Raw genomic sequence first — 18379 nt, 5'->3', positions numbered from 1 at the left:
TTTCAGTTAGGCACAAGACATTTCAGCAGACATTACATCACAATATAGAGCAATACAAAACCTTATCTAAAATATTGTGTATCTCGCAGGATACTAGCTTCCTAGATATTAATGACAATACAACAAATCTTAGTACTAGGAGTACAGTAAATACCCGTGCGCGCGGAGCGCGTGAGGGGAGAGGGGGGGGGGTTTGTGATCTACCAGGAGGGGTGGAAGTAAGGAGACACGGAGAGTGACTTAGAACGGCGAGGGGGAAGTTATGGTAATATTTAATGAGGCCCGATATTAACAAGGGAGTTTAGGTGTTTTCTGTTGGTAAGAATTCTTTGACAATTAACTCTGGTTCTTATTTGGACTTTAAGGGCGGGGGTGAGGAATGGAGAGAGTTTTTAGGGATAGCGTGCGGAACAGGGGAATATAGTTATTACTCGCTGTCCTCGTTGTTTTGGTGACACTAGGTTTCTGTCAGCACAACTTATATATTACACATCTCCCAGGTAGGTTATGTAGACTCGCACTTCCCAACGCGTAACAAAGTCGGAACCCTCGTAAATTCTATTCTACTATATTGCTCAGAGCTTAGCCAATAGCACTCCAATAATGTGTTAGTCTTTCTTCGGACTCTAGAGAGAAGTCCTTAGAAAACTTCGGGATGACACTCGCACGTATCTTCACTTGAGGTCTCTACCCACATTCTCGCCCGTTAACGGAGTATTATGTCCTGGTTTACCCCAATGGAAATTACATGAAATTACTGCACTAGTCTTATTCTAAGAGAAAAGGAGTCACACTTAACCTACTTCACGATTATTACAGGATCACTCGTATTTCTCGTGGAGAGAAACACGGTTACCTCAGTGATGATCCGGTTGGACTGAGGGCGTCGTCAGGGTAGGGCGAGCCGGGAGGGCACAGGGCGACTCGCTAGGGCGTCCTCTCACGTCCGGGGGTTTCCGGACTGGGCTCCGGTGTAAGGCCCTTGGGACTGGGGCCGAAGAGGGCTAGGAACCTCTGGGCCAGGTCCCGGCGTCGCGGGGGCGTGGTGAGGTCTCGCCCGGGTGTCCTGGGGCGGGCCGGAAGAGGCGACAGACTGCGGTCTCCTATGCGCAGGGGCGCCTACAGGGGAGGACTGCGGCAGCGGCTGTCACGGGGGCCCGACAGGTGGGTCTTCTCAAGGGCCTCGCGCAGGGAACAGAGGCCGGGGGAAACAGGGAGGTCTTTCCTCCTTACTATACCCTGGGAGCGACCATCGATCGTCTCTACCGGAGTGCTGAGGGAGCGACCATGGATCGTCTCTACCTGATTTTTATGGGAGCGGCCATAGATCGTCTCTACCTTGTTTTTATGGGAGCGACCATTGATCGTCTCTACCGGAGTGCTGAGGGAGCGACCGTTGATCGTTTCTACCTGAGCTTTCAGGGAGCGACCATTGATCGTCTCTTCCTGATTTTTATGTGAGCGACCATAGATCGTCTCTGTCTTTTTTTTATGGGAGCGACCATTGATCGTCTCTACCGGAGTGCTGAGGGAGCGACCGTCGATCGTCTCTACCTGAGCTTTCAGGGAGCGACCATTGATCGTCTCTACTTGATTTTTATGGGAGCGACCTTAGATCGTCTCTACCTTGTTTTTATGGGAGCGACCATTGATCGTCTCTACCGGGTTTTGATGGGAGCGACCATAGATCGTCTCTACCTTGACACTATTAGAGCGACCATAGATCGTCTCTACCTTAGGGGCGCTGCCTGGAGTATAGTTTCTGACTCCACCCCTAGCTAACTCGGTGATTACGCCACGCGAAGGTAGTGTCTTTCGCCTACGGTGGCGGCGGCGTGGTGACTGAATGTCACAGGGGCGCACGGCCCGGGCTGACATACGTCGTTGTTGCCCGGAATGGTGGTGGCTGGTGGCGGCTACCCTGTGGGGTCCGAGTGGGGGTGTCGGCATTCTCGTGGGCGAACTCCGTTGTTTCTGGTTCGCCTCGTTGTCGGGGATACTATGGTATTCTCCGGAATATTCCGGAGTACCGTATGTGTGTCCGTTAAAGCCACGCATTTCAGCTGTAATGGTTTGCAACTTGTAGAAAACTGTGAAAACTTTCGGGAAGTGAACGAAAATCTGGGACATGACCTTGACTTCACCGTCTCATGTATCATCTGTCAGTTGACCACCGGCTATCGTGATGAGTGGATGTACGATTTTTTCGCTCGTGGCCATGCCTAACCACACATAGTTACACCCATTATCTCGACCCAGACAGAAAATACAACCTTTTTCCTCCCTTGCAAAACACAAACAACCACCCTGTTTACGAGACAGCAATATATACTGTATTGCGAAAATAACAAGGTAAAATGATAAAGATGAACGTAAAATGATTGAGAAAGATGAACATGTTATGACGGAAGAAATACGTTTTCCCTGTCTGTAAACGTATTTATTTCTGCTTTGTATCTGTATTCGTAATAATTAGACTTATTGTTAGTTCTGAAACTGCATTACGATTCTATTTTTTGCCATTCTCGTGGTGTGGGAGCTGGAAGTTGTGACACAACTTCCTTATTGCTAATCGGACTGACCCTCCACTTTATTCTCCCGTGGCAGAGTCTAGCCTTGGAGGACGTGCAGTTTTCTCATTTAGGACTGAAAATTCAACTCTTTCGCTCCCTTTTCCAAGCATGGGCACAACGATAACGTAAAAAATAACTCGAAACTACCATAAACATATATCAAAAAGGTGAAAATGTATTCATAACATTTTTTTTTTTTTTCAGCCATTCCTAACAGATTATGTACTGAAATCATTCGATATCACAGTACTGCACTTCTAAGTTAAATATGTACTGTTCTGGTATGTACTTGTAAGTTAAAGCACTGGTACCAGTTAACCTAATTTATTACCTATGATCGGCGTCGGAATGTTTCCTTGTGTTTACGTACAGTATATCTGTGTTGAAGTTTTGCTCAGGAGTAATGTATTTGTGAGTTATAACATTAAATAAACCTTCTAACTACTTAAAGTACTTTCTAGTGACAGATAACAGCAAAACAACACATTTGGGGGGTCTAGGGAGCAAAATACGGAGTAGTTTAAATATACGCGATTTCGCACCTAACACGGCACGGTAGGAACGAAACCCTCGTGTTCCGTGCGAGTTACCTGTATATATATATATATATATATATAAATATATTGCCAGACGCCTCAATCCCGTTTGGGGTGGCCACAAACAAATTGCCTCCAAGTCGCCCTGTCCCCCACCATTTCACTGCCCTGCTCCCAACTCAAACCCCCCTCTCTCATATACCTCTCCACCCCATCCCTCCATCTCATCCTCGGCCTCCCCCTCCCTCTTCCCCCCTCCACCTCACTCACGTACACTCTCTTCATCAGTCTTTCACCCTCCATCCTCTCCACATGGCCAAACCACCTCAGTGTGTTTCTCATAACGCTTCCTATCACATCCACATCCACACAACAACGCTCCTTTATATCTTCATTCGTCAGCCTGTCTCTCCACGTGACTCCACAGGCTCCTCTTAAATAACTCATTTCCCCTGCTCTCACTCTTGACTTGTGTCCTTCCAACAATGTCCAAGCTTTACTTCCGTACGTTAGAGCTGGTATCACAATACTGTCATGTAGTAACTTTTTCACTTCCATGCTCACTTCCCTGTTTCTTATCACTGCTTTCAAAGAACCAGCAACCTTTCTTCCCTGCTGTACTCTTTCAAGCACTTCACCCTCCAAACCTCCATCCTTACTCATCACACTACCCAAGTACTTAAACGTACTCACATTTTCCAATTCCTCACCATCCAACCTCGCTGTACATTCACTAACTTCACCTCTCTCAAAGACCATCACTTTACTCTTCCCTACATTCACCTTTAGATTCCGTTTCTTACACACTCTCCCAAACTCATCCACCAAGCCTTGCAGCTCCCCTTCATCATATATATATATATATATATATATATATATATATATATATATACAGTATATGCATATATATACTGTACTGTATATGCAAACCCAATGATGCTGAAATTACATACGAGTACACACTAAATACATCTTCACTATTGCAGTTCCTCCACAAGTTGAATCAAACTACAGTACTTGGAGACAACAGAAATACATGTAAATTTTAAGATACAGTCTGTCCTCAGATTGAAGAGATTAAAGCCAGCCATTGCTATGGCTACCCTATTCTTCTCCTTCAACAGGTATTTCTATATTACTGGGAAGATATAGTGTTTATGGGAAAATGTTTTAAGAATAAAACAGACTTGGTAGTGGTTTCAACTGTCTACGATTTCACACTCAGTGTGGTCTCACTGTTCTGAGTTCCCAGTGGTGGAAGAAGGATTTACGTTTTATGGTCTTCCAAACAAAATAATTCTATGAACATGACAAACAAAATTTCAGAAACTGGAGATACAAGTAGATATAAACTCTCAATTATCCATCGTCACAATATCCGACCCAACACAATATCTGGTGCAGCTATCTTGGCTCTATTAAAGCAATATCCGGCAATTTTTATGCAACATACGGCACTGAAACGGGACTTTACTGGCAATCCAATGCAATATCCAACACTGAGGGGTCTCAACCGGCTCGTAGGTGGTAGCCAACCAGCACCAGGGGAAATCCCCCAAACGCAGGAGCCAATGAAAATGTCTGCTACACACCAGCCAATCAGAATCCATCATGGTCATGGCTTATCCAGCACGCCAAGAATACCACCGCGCTCTCATTCTCACCCGTGGATGTTGTAAAGTCAAGACATGCCCGTGTGCTCCCACTCTTCTGACCATGCGGTCATCAACCCTGGTGCTTTAATTAACTCTGTGGCATCCCGTGTTCAAGCTAAAGTACTGTATTGTATTGCAAAGCTAATGGCCTGTCAATGCTCATGTCCTAGTGCACTACTGTGGTTGTTAAACTACCCGTGCTGTGCTGTATACTGTACTGTACTATTTACGAGTGCGAACCCCCCGGTGCTGTTTCTTCCCATTGATGCCAGCACTTGGTGAGTACTGTACATACAATAGTCACTATGTACAGTACTGTATTACTGTACTGTATCATTACTGTATTGTTTTCATATGCTTAGTTTTCATCTTTTACTAATGGTAAAGTTTTTAGGATAGAGCGTCGAGACAGATAGAATCACAATACCCGGCTCAAAGCCAAATGTTGCGCCGGATATGCAATATCTAGCATTTCACTTTAACTGGCGTAGGGCTTGGCTGAATTACAATGGATAATTGAGAATTTACTGCATGTGGGACTTACGTGTCAGCAATGGTGGTGAGTTTTTCGTCATTGACTGCTCTTCTGATTTCTGCCCGGTGACGCTCTAAGGTAATGGAAAAGATGGCTTGCAGATCATTGAGAAGTTTTCTCTTCTCCTTGGTCAGTTCCCCCTGTGCCCGTAACACTGACACCACCTGGCTGTACGTTGTTAGTTCTGATGGAAACAATGAATGCTTTCTCAGCAATATGAAAGGCTGTATAAACTGTAAAGCCCTGTCAAACCAGTTACTGGTATATTCAACCAAATCCAGCACATAACAAAACCAAGTTTACCACAAACCAACATGATAATCTTTCTTCGTAAATCTTCTGCAATATACATCTGGCAGGCTGGGAATGTCCAGTGCACACAAAGTCCGTAAACTAGGACTGCCTGATGACCAGTGCCCAGACTACTTTGCTGATCTCATCTGTTTTAGTAAAACCTGCAAACAGTTTGCCAACTGGAGAAAACATCTCTTTACACAGTAAACTTTACCTCATTCATTAGGTCATCAGTAACTCTAGCTCTTTAACAAGTGAGATTTGGACCCATGTCTACATAGAATTTCACAAGTCATATTCAATCACCTACTGTTTCTCAAAGTTATGCCCTTCACTCCTGGGACACCCTGTATAGAGTACAGTATATATAATTAATCAACTAACCTGCTTTCATTTTTTATCAACATTCATTCATTCATTTATCATCCAATCCTGTGTTGCCCCATGAGAAGCACAGGAGCCCAGGGATAGGCAAGTTGGTCCTTATATTTAAGATGAGAGTGACCAGCCTCACTCATCCCTGAGTGGCATTATGTGAGCAATAAACCCCAACCACCCCCTGGATATAAACCTTCATCGGCTCAATCCGACTGGAGCCCCTTAATTATCCACTAAACCACCAGGCACCAAAATTTGGTTATATGGTTACCATCCAGCATAGTAAATGGTTTCCTGGTGTACAGGAAACCATTTGGCTGCTCACTCAGTGTTGAGTCATCCACAGGCAGAAGGAAGAGGAAAGCATGAAGGAAAGAAAAACAGAACAGGAAGTGTAAAGTCACATAGGCTGAAGGATGAGGAAAGAATGAAGGAAAAACAAGACCGAAGAGGATGGAAGTAAAGAAGGATGGAAGAGAGGAAAGGGCAGACACCCGAGGGCAGCACTACATCAAGTGAGTGGATGGTGAATGCCCCCACCTACCACGTAAAAAGTTAATAAAAATCCACCACAGTCAAAAATGACTTTTTCACTTCTGATGCACACTGCTTGTTTGTGGTGGGAAGTTATGAGTTACTGTGTGTGTGTGTGTGTGTGCGAAGTATGGAATAAGTCAGGGCACCCTGGAAGCTGTCCAAAGTGGTAGGATTGGTAGTAAAGTAGTAGACTGTTATTCATCAGATGCTGAACAGAAGGAAGCACTGGATGAAGCAAAGAGTTTTCAACATTGACAAGCTCTAATGTGCTAGTAGCCTATGTAAGTGTGGATGGTAAAGTAAGCAGCAGAATGCTTTAGGGAATACTGTACCTTTAAAGTCACAGTGACTGAAGAAATCAACATGTTCCACAATTAGGAGGCTGGAAAATGAAGACGGCACTGAAGGGCTGTTTTCTTTAACAATTATTACATATGGATATGAGTGTGGAACCTGAACAGTGAGTGAATAAGGAAGACAGATTGAAAGATTAGAGGAATGAAAGTAAGTTTCCAAGATGCAGTAGTGAGGAGAGCACAAATTACGCACCAAGTAAGCAGTGTTAAGATAAACCTAAGTTTTGGTCTGGAGGAAAATGGAGAAACTGTGAACTGCAGCGTAGTGCAAGTGGATGAAAAGAAACATGAGGTGGTATGATTAAATGGGCTGAATGCCAAAATATATGGTAAGACAATAGTGCTGATCTGAGAGTGAGGAAACAAAACTAGATAAACTGCAAGGGAAAAACTTCAACCTGCATGAAGGGAAAGGGTTGAGTGATTTATAGGGGAGAGGGCTGGAAAAAGAAGAAAAGAGACAAAAAAAAATAGAGGGATAATATGACAGGGCAGGGTAAGAATATACTAGACAATCCTGTTATGGTCACCTTCTGTAGGAGAAGTTACCAAAAGGAAAAAAAAGGCAACAGCAAGATAAATATATAGACACCCAACTCCCTTATTTTTCTTACCAAGAGCACGAAGTGCTTTACGGCACTCATCCTTCGTCATGTCAAGCAGCTTAGGCCAACTACTTGGCATCTTGTTCCCTATATCCATCTGTAAATATACAAAGTTAATTAATAATACAACATGAAGAATCAAAATTCCTATTACAATGAAGTATGAGTAAGAAAATTTCTACTGTCCAAAATTCCAATCTGGAAATAAACTACAATCCAATCAAACTGAGAGTGGACAACGAATGTAAATGGAGTACCCTACCACTGATGATCTGAGCAGCTGAATTTTCTAAGAGAGGAAAAAAGCACAAAATGATGATGTTATTGTTAACTATGGCTCATCTAGACAAGAACCTGGTCATTTCAGCCAAGTATTAAAACTTGGCCAAGTCTGGCCAAACCTGGCTTGGATTTTCCATATCTGATATTGCATAGGTGGTGGGGACCATCATCCACTCACTTGATGTAGTGCTGCCTACTTCTTCCTTAGTCTTTATCATTCTTTTTCTGTGCCTGCCCTCCTCTCTTCTTATTTCTCCCATCTTTCCTGTCACTTCTTATTGCTTTTCTTTCCTTTACAGGTGGCTTTACATTGAGTGACAAGCCAAATGGTTTCCTGTAAGCCAAGAAATTATTTACAACGCTGGGTGGTAACCATATAACCAAACCATACGTGTCAATAAGTGGGTTGGTGGAGGGTTAGTGCCCCTCTCCGTAAAACAAGTAACTCAGTCAAATGGCCACCCCTTACGGGATTATGGCATCTGGCAATAGATAGATAGATATTGCATATTAAGACAATCTTGAAAATCCTAGTCACGTCTGGCTGAAAACTGGATCAGATACTGTACTGCTTCTTCTTCTTCCCCTTCTTCTGCGATGCGAGGACAATAAAAACTATTTCTCTCTGTCAAGAAGCTGGCACACATTCCTGTAGCTGGTGGATGGCAACTGTTACCCTCATGTACTGTACCCAACACTGATGAGCGCACTGAAATTTTGCAGTGGGTCATTAAAAATATAATAATTAACGGCAATTACAGGTGAAGGAGAAAAAAAGTTTTAAAGAATAGTTATAGGTAAGAAAAGACCACATAACTAATGGATAATGTGAACAGAAAATTGAAATAAACATAGGAAATGCAGTTCCTGATGGAATCTATTTTCTGATGAAACAAAGCACAATCAGTAAAGCAACAGCTAATGCAAAACAAAGTAAACAATGTTAAAAGAAAAAAAAAATCCTTCTAACACCAAAAAGTAGGTATGTCTGAAAATTTTCTCAAAGCTCTCCATCTTAGTCAACTTTTACTTTAGGGAAAACAAGTTTTATGGATAAAAAAAAGATTTTCTTCTATGTTTTTGTGGAATTCATTTGATTTAGACCTTTATTTTCTTGTGGAAATGCCTCATTTATCCATTTTTCCATCCCTTTCCAGCCCCCCATCAACAATGGGGACCTGTGGGAATGAAGGGTTTTAAGTTGGGTAAATACAGTAAAGCCTCAAGTTCTGCACCTACAGTACATTGGTTCCATGAAAAGTACCACGAACCATGAAACCACTACAGCTGGGGCACTGATCCTTTGGGAAATAGGCTGACTGGTTCCAGGTCCCATGCCAAGTCCCCCTAAAACCCATTTATGCAATGTATTGTAAAATTTACTGATCACACCTCAAAAGAAACCAGCATTAATCAAAGTAAATAATAGGCAAGGGAACTTGCTTGGAAGACTGGAGAGGTGCTTAATGGAAGGGATGGGGGTGTAATTTCCGAGGCAGATGGTGAGGCTACTGCACCCCACCACCTCTGGCACCTCCACCCTCCTCTGCCTCTGCTGCCTCCACCTCTCCATGCAACAAAACCATCATGTGCTGCATCTCTTCTGTTGCAATGGCAGTGATCAAGTGACAATCGCTTTCCATGCGTGCCGTCTGTTTACATTTGCTTGTCACTTATGGAGGGGTTTTTGCATGAAACCCAGTGTTTGAGAATATTTGCAGGCCACTGCTAACCATGGGACCACAAATAAGGATGTCTCTAAACTTGGGGCTTTACTGTATAGGCGAAAGAAGCCTTGCCACTGGAAAATAAGTCAAAATCATATGAATTACGGTATATCCAATATTATTTGTATCGCTTCATTTATACAATTTATAAATGCTCTGAGAATGAATATCTGATCTACACAACCTCTTCCCTTTCTAGAGAAGGGAAAGAAGTTGTATGCGGCATTCATGGATTTGGAGAAAGCATATGACAGGGTGGATAGACAAGGATTGTGGAAAGTGTTAAGAATATATGGAGTAGATGGAAAGTGGTTGAATGCTGTGAAGAGTATGTACGATGGTGCGAAGGCTGCAGTGTGTGTGGATGGTGAACTAAGTGAATTTTTCTCTTTGAAGGTTGGGTTGAAACAGGGATGTGTCATGTCTCCATGGTTGTTCAATCTGTACATGGATGGGGTAATAAAAGAGGTACAAGGTAGGGTAGTGGATGTTGGAGTGGCCATGGTGAGAGAGGATAGTGTTTGGAAACTCCCTGTACTGTTGTTTGCAGATGATACTGTGTTGTTGAGTGAAGATGAAGGAGAGCTGCAAGGCTTGGTGGATGAGTTTGGGAGAGTGTGTAAGAAACAGAATCTAAAGGTGAATGTAGGGAAGAGTAAAGTGATGGTCTTTGAGAGAGGTGAAGTCAGTGAATGTACAGCGAGGTTGGATGGTGAGGAATTGGAAAATGTGAGTGCATTTAAGTACTTGGGTAGTGTGATGAGTAAGGATGGAGGTTTGGAGGGTGAAGTGCTTGAAAGGGTACAGCAGGGAAGAAAGGTTGCTGGTTCCTTGAAAGCAGTGATAAGAAACAGGGAAGTGAGCATGGAAGTGAAAAAGTTACTACATGACAGTATTGTGATACCAACTCTAACGTACGGAAGTGAAGCTTGGACGTTGTTGGAAGGACACAAGTCAAGAGTGAGAGCAGTGGAAATGAGTTATTTAAGAGGAGCCTGTGGAGTCACATGGAGAGACAGGCTGACGAATGAGGATATAAAGGAGCGTTGTGGTGTTGATGTGGATGTGATAGGAAGCGTTATGAGGAACACACTGAGGTGGTTTGGCCATGTGGAGAGGATGGAGGGTGAAAGACTAACGAAGAGAGTGTATGTGAGTGAGGTGGAGGGGGAAAGAGGGAGGGGGAGGCCGAGGATGAGATGAAGGGATGGGGTGGAGAGGTATATGAGAGAGGGGGGTGTGAGCTGGGAGCAGGGGAGTGAAATGGCGGGGGACAGGGCGACTTGGAGGCGATTTGTTCGTGGCCACCCCAAACGGGATTGAGGCGTCTGGCAATAGATAGATAGATAAATGCTCCAACATGCTTGCATTCGTCGGCCTAGGTCACTTAATGGCGACTCTCCACCCAGTTCAATTTCTGGCACCCTCCCTATTCATTCCTTTATCCCTGAGGTCACACTCCATGATCTCATCCCAGGTTTTTTTCAGTCTGCCTCTCGCACCTCCACTCCCGACGTTCGCACTTCTCACCTGAACCCAAGTGTCATCCTCCATTTTTTCAATTTTTTTACAATAACAGACCAGATGAAGGGAAAACAAAAGAATGAAAAGAAATACATAACCCATACACCAGATTACAGATGTCTTCCATTCATAAAAAATCTGAAACAGCTGGACTTGAATAGCCGTAGCTTGAAGTTTGGGGGGAAAAGCACTCTGGGGAAGCGAGTTCCAAAAAGATGCAGTTTGAGGAATAAAAGAATTCTGATAGGCAGAAATTCTGCAATATGGCAGTGTGACAGTCCAGTCACGGGTGCTGCAAGATGCCTGGGTAGTGAGGGGGGAAAGACGTGGAGAGGTGGCACAACGGATGCAACTTCGTCTGAGCATTTGCCATAAAAGTATCTGTAAACTAAGGCAAGGGAGGCAACATTCCTTCTTACTTGTAGGAGAGGTAGTTCATTTGTAATAGTAGAGTTATTAATAATTCTAGAAACTTTGTTTGGAATTTTGTCCAGTTGTCATAGTGCAACCTCTCCACAACCATTCTACAAGGGTGAGCAATATTCCAACTGAGAGTGTGTATAAATCAGGTAAATTACAGTACTGTATAACTAACTGCTCGTCAGTGAAGAAGTAACGGACTCTGTACAATACCATACCGGTAATCCAGGTTTTTTTGACACAGTTTTAGCAAGTGATCTAACATGAGAGGTCCTGCTGAAGGCATTGTTAAGTGAAACACCAAGAATTTAAATACTTTTAGAGATACGAATATTGTAGCACTGAAGGTAATATAGGAATCAGGCAATATCTGTCTAATAGTAAATTGTATATATTTGGTGTTCCCTGTGTTAAATGATACAATATTATTTTGTCCCCATTCAGTGATCTCTGATAAGTCTTGATTTAACCCCTAAAGGGCGGTCAACGTTCCCGAACGTCCACTAAGGAAAGGGTGGTTGACATTCCAGAACGCATTTCTATTCTCCGGGCCTAGTTTATGAAACAAATAGGAGATATGGAAAGAGTGCCTGTTAGGACATGAATATACCTCATGAAACCACCTTGAGTCACTTCCAGTTGATGCAAGTGGCCATAAACAACAGAGGAGGTGTGTTATGTGCAAGAATTCAGTGAGATGCCCAGGTAAACGCAGAGATGTGACTACCGGTATGTGATGCCCTGAGTATGGTGTGGGTCTCTGAATCAATTACTTTACAGAATACCACACACTGAAGACATATTATTGTGAACAGTTGTAATATACAGCTGTACTGTACATAATATTTACATACGTATGATTATAGCTATAGAGGCATATGATAAGAAAAATTTTACATCATGATTATAATACAGTGTGTAGTGTTCAAAGTGCACTACAAAGACACAAAAGTGTACATAATGTAAAAAATAATGTATTTTAGGCTGCTGTTACAAATATGAGCAGAAAACAAGATTCTCTGCCCACCTGCTCTCAGTCGCGTGCCACTGAAAGTGACCTTGATTTGTCACCACCCCTCACTCACCTCTTACCACTACCCAGTCCGTGTGCAATTTGAAGAGAGTAACATCAAATTCTTTGTTTTTTCAGCTATTCTGATCCATTTATACAAGTTTTGCCTGATATCATAACACATTAATTTTTCCAAAATAATCTGTCCCACACGAACATAAAATTGGGAAGCAGCCCACCGTTTAGGGGTTAAGGAGACTACTATACTGAGTTGTTAGATATATTAAACTTTGTGAATGGGTGTTTAAGTATGAATGAACTGTGATGTGCTGAGTCATCTGTATATGAATGAATGGGATTATGGGTGACAGATAAGAGATTATTAATATGAATTAGTAATTGGTTTGAAGCCAGAACCGATCCTTGTGGCACGCTGGCATTAATCGAGTGGAACTTGGAATATACAAAATCTGCTTTTACTCTTACCTTTCTGTCAATAAGTGGAAATCTATCTATATATCTATCCATTGCCAGACACCTTCATTCTGCAAGGGGTGAACACAAACAAACTGCTTCCATGTCACCTGGTCCCCTGCCATTTCACTACTCTGCTCCCAGCTCACACCCTCCTCTCTCATATACCTCTCCACTCCATCTCATCCTTGGCCTCCCCCTCCCTTTCCCCTCCTCCACCTCACTCACATACACTCTCCTCATTGGTCTCTCACTTTCCCTCCTCTCCACAAGGCCAAACCCCCTCAGTGTATTTCTCCTAACACTATCTACCACATCCATGTCCACACCACAATGCTCCGTCACATCCTCATTTGTCAGTGTGTGTCTCCATGTAACTCCACGTGCTCCTCTCAAATAACTCACTTTCACTGCTCTCACTCATAACTTGCGTCCCAACATGGTCAAAGCTTCACTTTCATACATTAAAGTTAGCAAATCAATACTGTACTGTCATGCAGCCGATTTTTTACTTCCATGTTCACTTCCCTGTTTCTCATCACTGCTTTCAAAGAATCTGCAACTTTTCTTCCTTATTGTACCCTTTCAAGCACTTCACCCTCCAAACTTCCATCCATACTCATCACACTACAGAAGTAGCTAAAGTAGTCCCTCATAGCATGCGAGTTCAGAGTACGTGAATCTCATCGTACGCGAGGACCTATTTTTTTTCGAATTTTAGTGTATTTTTTATTAGTACGCGAACTGAACTCACTGTAAGTGAGACGGCAGCAAAGAGTGGCCCAAATCCGGGGTTACCCCGAGTACGCGATATTGCCACCCCAAGAAGCGATAACAGATGCCTACACTCCACCCACCTTGTGACGTCAATGATGTGCACTTGTCATGTGATGCCTAAATGTGCCGCGTGGAGGGTGGTGAGAGAGACTCAGCAGAGGAAACACACACACACACACACAGAGGGTACACTCGCAGTTCCAGTTAAGTACTCGTCTACTCTAAGGTTATTGTTTTGTGAGTCAGGGTGTCTGCCCCGTCCTAGAGATGTGCATCACCCATGCCATGAAGATGGAAGTCATTCAGAAGATGGAAAGTGGGCAGGATAACACCGCCACTGGAAAGGAACTCAGCTTGGCGGAATCAACAATACAAACAATATGAGTGAACAGGGAGGCCATAAAGAAGATTGTTAAGACGTATGGGATGGCAGCACTTGACGGGAGAAGCAGGTTGACCAACCGGGCGATAATTCTCATGGAGCAGTACCTGGCAACATACATCCTTAGGAAAGATAAGGAAGGAGTTCCATTGAACGGGCGATGATGTCTCCAAGGTTGTTCAATCTGTATATGGACTGGGTTATAAAAAGAGATACAAGGTAGGGCAGTGGATGTTGGAGCAGCCCTAGTGAGAGAGGGCAGTGTTTGGAAACTACCTGTACTGTTGATTGCGGATGATACTGTGTTGCTGAGTGAAGATGATGGGGAGATGCAAGGCTTGGTGACTGAGTCTGGGAGAGTGTTTAAGAAACGGAATCTAAATGTGAATGTAAGGAAGAATAAGGTTATGGTCTTTCAGAGAACTGAAGCCAGTGAATGTACAGTGAGGCTGGATGAGGAGGAAATGGAAAATGTGAGCACGTTTAAGTACTGTACTTGAGTAGTGTGATGAGAAATGATGGAAGTTTAGAGGGTGAAGTGCTTGAAAAGGTACAACAGGGAAGAAAGGTTGCTGATTCCTTGAAAGCAGTAATAAGAAACAGGGAAGTGAGAATGGAAATGAAAAAGCTAATACATGACAGTACTGTATTGTGATACCAACTCTAATGTATGGAAGTGAAGCTTGAACCTTGTTGGAGGGACAGAAGTCAGGAGTGGGAGCAGTGGAAATGAGTTATTTGAGAGAAGCATGTGGAGTCACATGGAGAGACAGACTGACAAATAAAGAAGTGAGGGAACATTGTGGTGTGGATGTGATAGGAAAAGTTAGGAGAAACACAATGAGGTGGTTTGGGCATGTGGAAAGGCTGGAGAGTGAGAGACTGACAAGGAGAGTATATGTGAGTGAGGTGTAGGGGGGAGAGGGAAGGGGAGGCCAAGGATGAGATGGAGTGGAGAGGTATATGAGACAGAGAGGTGTGAGCTGGGTGCAGGGCAAAGAAATGGCAGGGGACAGGGCGACATGAAGGTAATTTGTTTGTGGTCGCCCCTTAAGGGATTAAGGTGTGTAGCAATAGATAGATGGACAGAAACTGGAAAACGTAATTAGAAAATACTTAACGAATCCCATGAGGAGCTAAGGTATGGAAAAACAGAAGAAATCTGCAAAATATGGTAGTCCTATGCCTCCTTAAAGATTACTCAAACTTCCTAAACTTAATCTATCATAACCTAACCTAGTCTAACTTACCATAATCTGTCCTAACCTAACCAATCCTATCCTACCTTTACTGACTGAAATTATTCAACGAAGTTAAGCAACGTTGGGTCTGGTTAGTACTTGGATGGGTGACCGCCTGGGAACACCAGATGCTGTTGGCATCCCTACGTGTCAAGTGGGGTTGGTGGAGGATTAGTGCCCCTCCCTGTAAAACAATTAACTCTAAGCCCTTGGCCACCCTGTTTGGGATACATGGCGTCTGGCAATGAATGAATGAATGAATGAATAATATACCCGGTAACCACAAAAAATTTTAAATTATAAAACAAGACATCTGTCTGCAGAGCTCAGCAGCAAGTTTTGCTCTTGGTGGTAACATCGTCAGGGTGACGGTATGTGATATAAACAAGTATTTAGCTACACAATTCACAGTAAAATTTAAAAAATGCCTGTTATCTATGAAGCACAAGTACCATGTGAAAGGTTAATTTCAATAGGAAATATGGAAATGCTCGAAATGCTGCACCCATGTGGCAAAGAATTAATGATATGCAATTTAGTTTCCCTAATATACTGATATTATTTCCAGGAAAATGAAGGGAGAATTAAAGTTAACAAACAAAAGTAAACCAATATTACAAATTTTACGTTCATACCAAATAAAAACATTAAATGGAATACTTAGTCAATCAGACCCAGAATTTTCTCAAAACTTCACAAAAATACCGATATTTTTAACTACAGATTCTTAAAATATTCTCCCCAAAACCACTTCCAAGGTGAATAAATGGATGACAAAATTAGATAAATACAATATTTTACCAGGCCATCCATTAATGGTCGACTCTGGCGGGGAACATTGGACCCAGCCACTTCTACTGACCGTGTCTGTATCCAGTTAAACAACGGTTTGATGCAATGGTGCTCAATATGTATCACGTATTTACCTTTATGTAAAGTTTCCAAAGTCCTCAGAACTGGGACAAATGATTCTTACCATGGCTGAGAAGGGTACATTTACGCCTCAAAATTCCCGAGGCTCAGCTCCCTTGTCAACAAAACGCTAGGACTACGGGATAACGAACTTCGTATTATTTGTCTTCTTGTCATGGGCATTATTGGTTTTAAATATAAATATTTGCTATACCAATACGCCTGTATTCATCTTTCTATTCCATGCTTATTTACTGAGTATATAAGAGGGATTAAATGCTTCTGCTAGCATCTGAGCTGTAGGCTCGACTCTCCTTTCCAGAAGTAGCTCTACGCCGCGTTTTCGCGAATGCCGAGAGGTGTTTTCATATCGTGGCACCGTGACCGGGAGGTGGAGTTGCTCTGTTATACAAACAGCAGTCAGTCCCAGCCCTATCCCCCAAAAGGACGATAGTGGACTACAGGTGAAGGACAACTTAACCTGCAGTCCACAGGGTTCACGTTTCAGGCTACCTTCTTTGGGTCGTGATGAGATGCTTCTCGTTTTAGGCCTACTCACACCAGACAAGGATACTAACCCTTTCATAAACAGCAATACCCAGCACACGATATCATACACAAATACTGTCATCTCTTCCCCCTCACTCGCCTTAAACCAACTTCCATGGAGAGGCATATCCATACTCTGTAACTCAGATCACTCGTCGCTCGTCACTCAAAGACAACACACATCTGCTGCATGCACGGCCTCCTGATGTCCACCTTTCTGAATCTTTCCTCCTTCGTGAGGACAGGGTCCACCTGGCAAGGCTGAAATGTGGGCATCATCCTTCCCTCTTGAGTTACCAGAAGAGGCTGCTGAATGTTCCAGGATGCAACATGGCACCCCATACTATTAAGCACATTATGGACGAATGCATTGCACATAATCACCTGCACCAACAACACAGCATACACTCCTTGAGAGCTCTGTGGGAAAGCTCGGTGTCGTATGCACGGAGTAACTTATGCTGAAAGTTACCGTTCCGCTCAGTGTGCGTGCGCCGAGTGGCCGTTTAGCTTTATTTTGAAAGTATCCACATGACACCGGAACTAGAATACACTACGAGAGGAACAGGGTATGAAATCTCAGCACACCAACCTTGGCCAGGTAGGTATGGACACTGTCAGGCCTCGATATGCATAGTAATATATGGCCAGGTAGATACGGACTCTGTTAGGCCTGGTTATACACAATGCCCTACTGTCAGGCCCTCATATACACAATAACAGGTGTATAGGGACACTGTCAGGCTCTGGTATACTCAATAATATATGGCCCGGTGGACGTGGATACTGTCAGGCCTGGATATGCACAATAATATGTGGCCAGGTAGATACTGACACTGTTAGTCCTGGATATACATAATAACATATGGCCAGGTGGATATGGACACTGTTAGGCCATGCAACGCACAATCAATTATGGCCAGGTCACTAGGAGCACTGTCTGGTTTCACCATACAACATAGCACATGGCACAAAGAAATACTGTACACTGTCCGGCTCTTCTTGAGCTGCTGAGCCTGGATGGATTACAGGTGGTGCCCGGGCGTGGGAGGCAGGTCATCAGGAGTGTCTTTCCTCAGGAGGCACGGAACTACTGCCAGGGGCAAGGTCGTCTGGGTGGGGCTGCGGGTCGGCGTACAGGGAGGCCTTTTCCTGGTGGGGCCTCGACCTGTTGTGTGGCCCTCGGGACTGGGGCCAAACACGGCCAACAGGCACGCCTGTCTGCATCAGCTCCTGGTGGAGGGTCGTCTGCAGGTGGGGCTTGGGAGGTCCCGCCCTGGGGATGTCCCTGGGTGGCTGAGGGCTGCAGTCCCCACCGGGTCAGACCAACATCAGGAGCTGCCTGTGGCACTTGCTAGTGGCGTCCATCAGTGTTGGGCGTCGTCCAGGGGCTGCCTGTAGGTCGTGGATCCCCAGGTCCGGGAGAGGCCCTTACCACAACTTCTCAAGCTACACTCGTGAGGAGAGAGGGAGAGACTTCTCACTCTGCCTCTGGATGGGCAGTGGGCCGAGCCAGAGACTTCCTCCAAAGGGTTAGTCTCAGGGGCCATGGATGAAGGGCGTACAGTGGCCATCCTTTCCCCGGTGTGTACAGTGGCCGTCACCGCAGT

General features: G+C 43.9%; 1 protein-coding gene across 1 annotated transcript in view; it reads right to left on the bottom strand.

Moving 5' to 3' along the window:
- Nucleotides 1-16341, bottom strand: part of LOC145415114 (uncharacterized) — a 109896-nt gene extending 93555 nt beyond the window's left edge. Inside the window, exons 1-3 of the mRNA XM_080284531.1 lie at nt 16285-16341; nt 7479-7566; nt 5309-5483 (exon numbers count right to left, since the gene is read on the bottom strand). Coding sequence (XP_080140657.1) covers nt 5309-5483; nt 7479-7566; nt 16285-16287 — 266 coding nt within the window. The 5' untranslated portion in view covers nt 16288-16341. The remainder of the gene's footprint in view (nt 1-5308; nt 5484-7478; nt 7567-16284) is intronic.
- Between the last annotated feature and the right edge of the window lie 2038 nt (nt 16342-18379).

The sequence above is a fragment of the Coenobita brevimanus genome, chromosome 101 (genome assembly GCF_032717465.1).
Source record: "Coenobita brevimanus isolate Jiangsu-jjx chromosome 101, ASM3271746v2, whole genome shotgun sequence".
NCBI classification, from domain to species: domain Eukaryota; kingdom Metazoa; phylum Arthropoda; class Malacostraca; order Decapoda; family Coenobitidae; genus Coenobita; species Coenobita brevimanus.
Note: the sequence above shows the minus strand (reverse complement) of the source record. Positions and strands in the feature narration are given on the sequence as shown.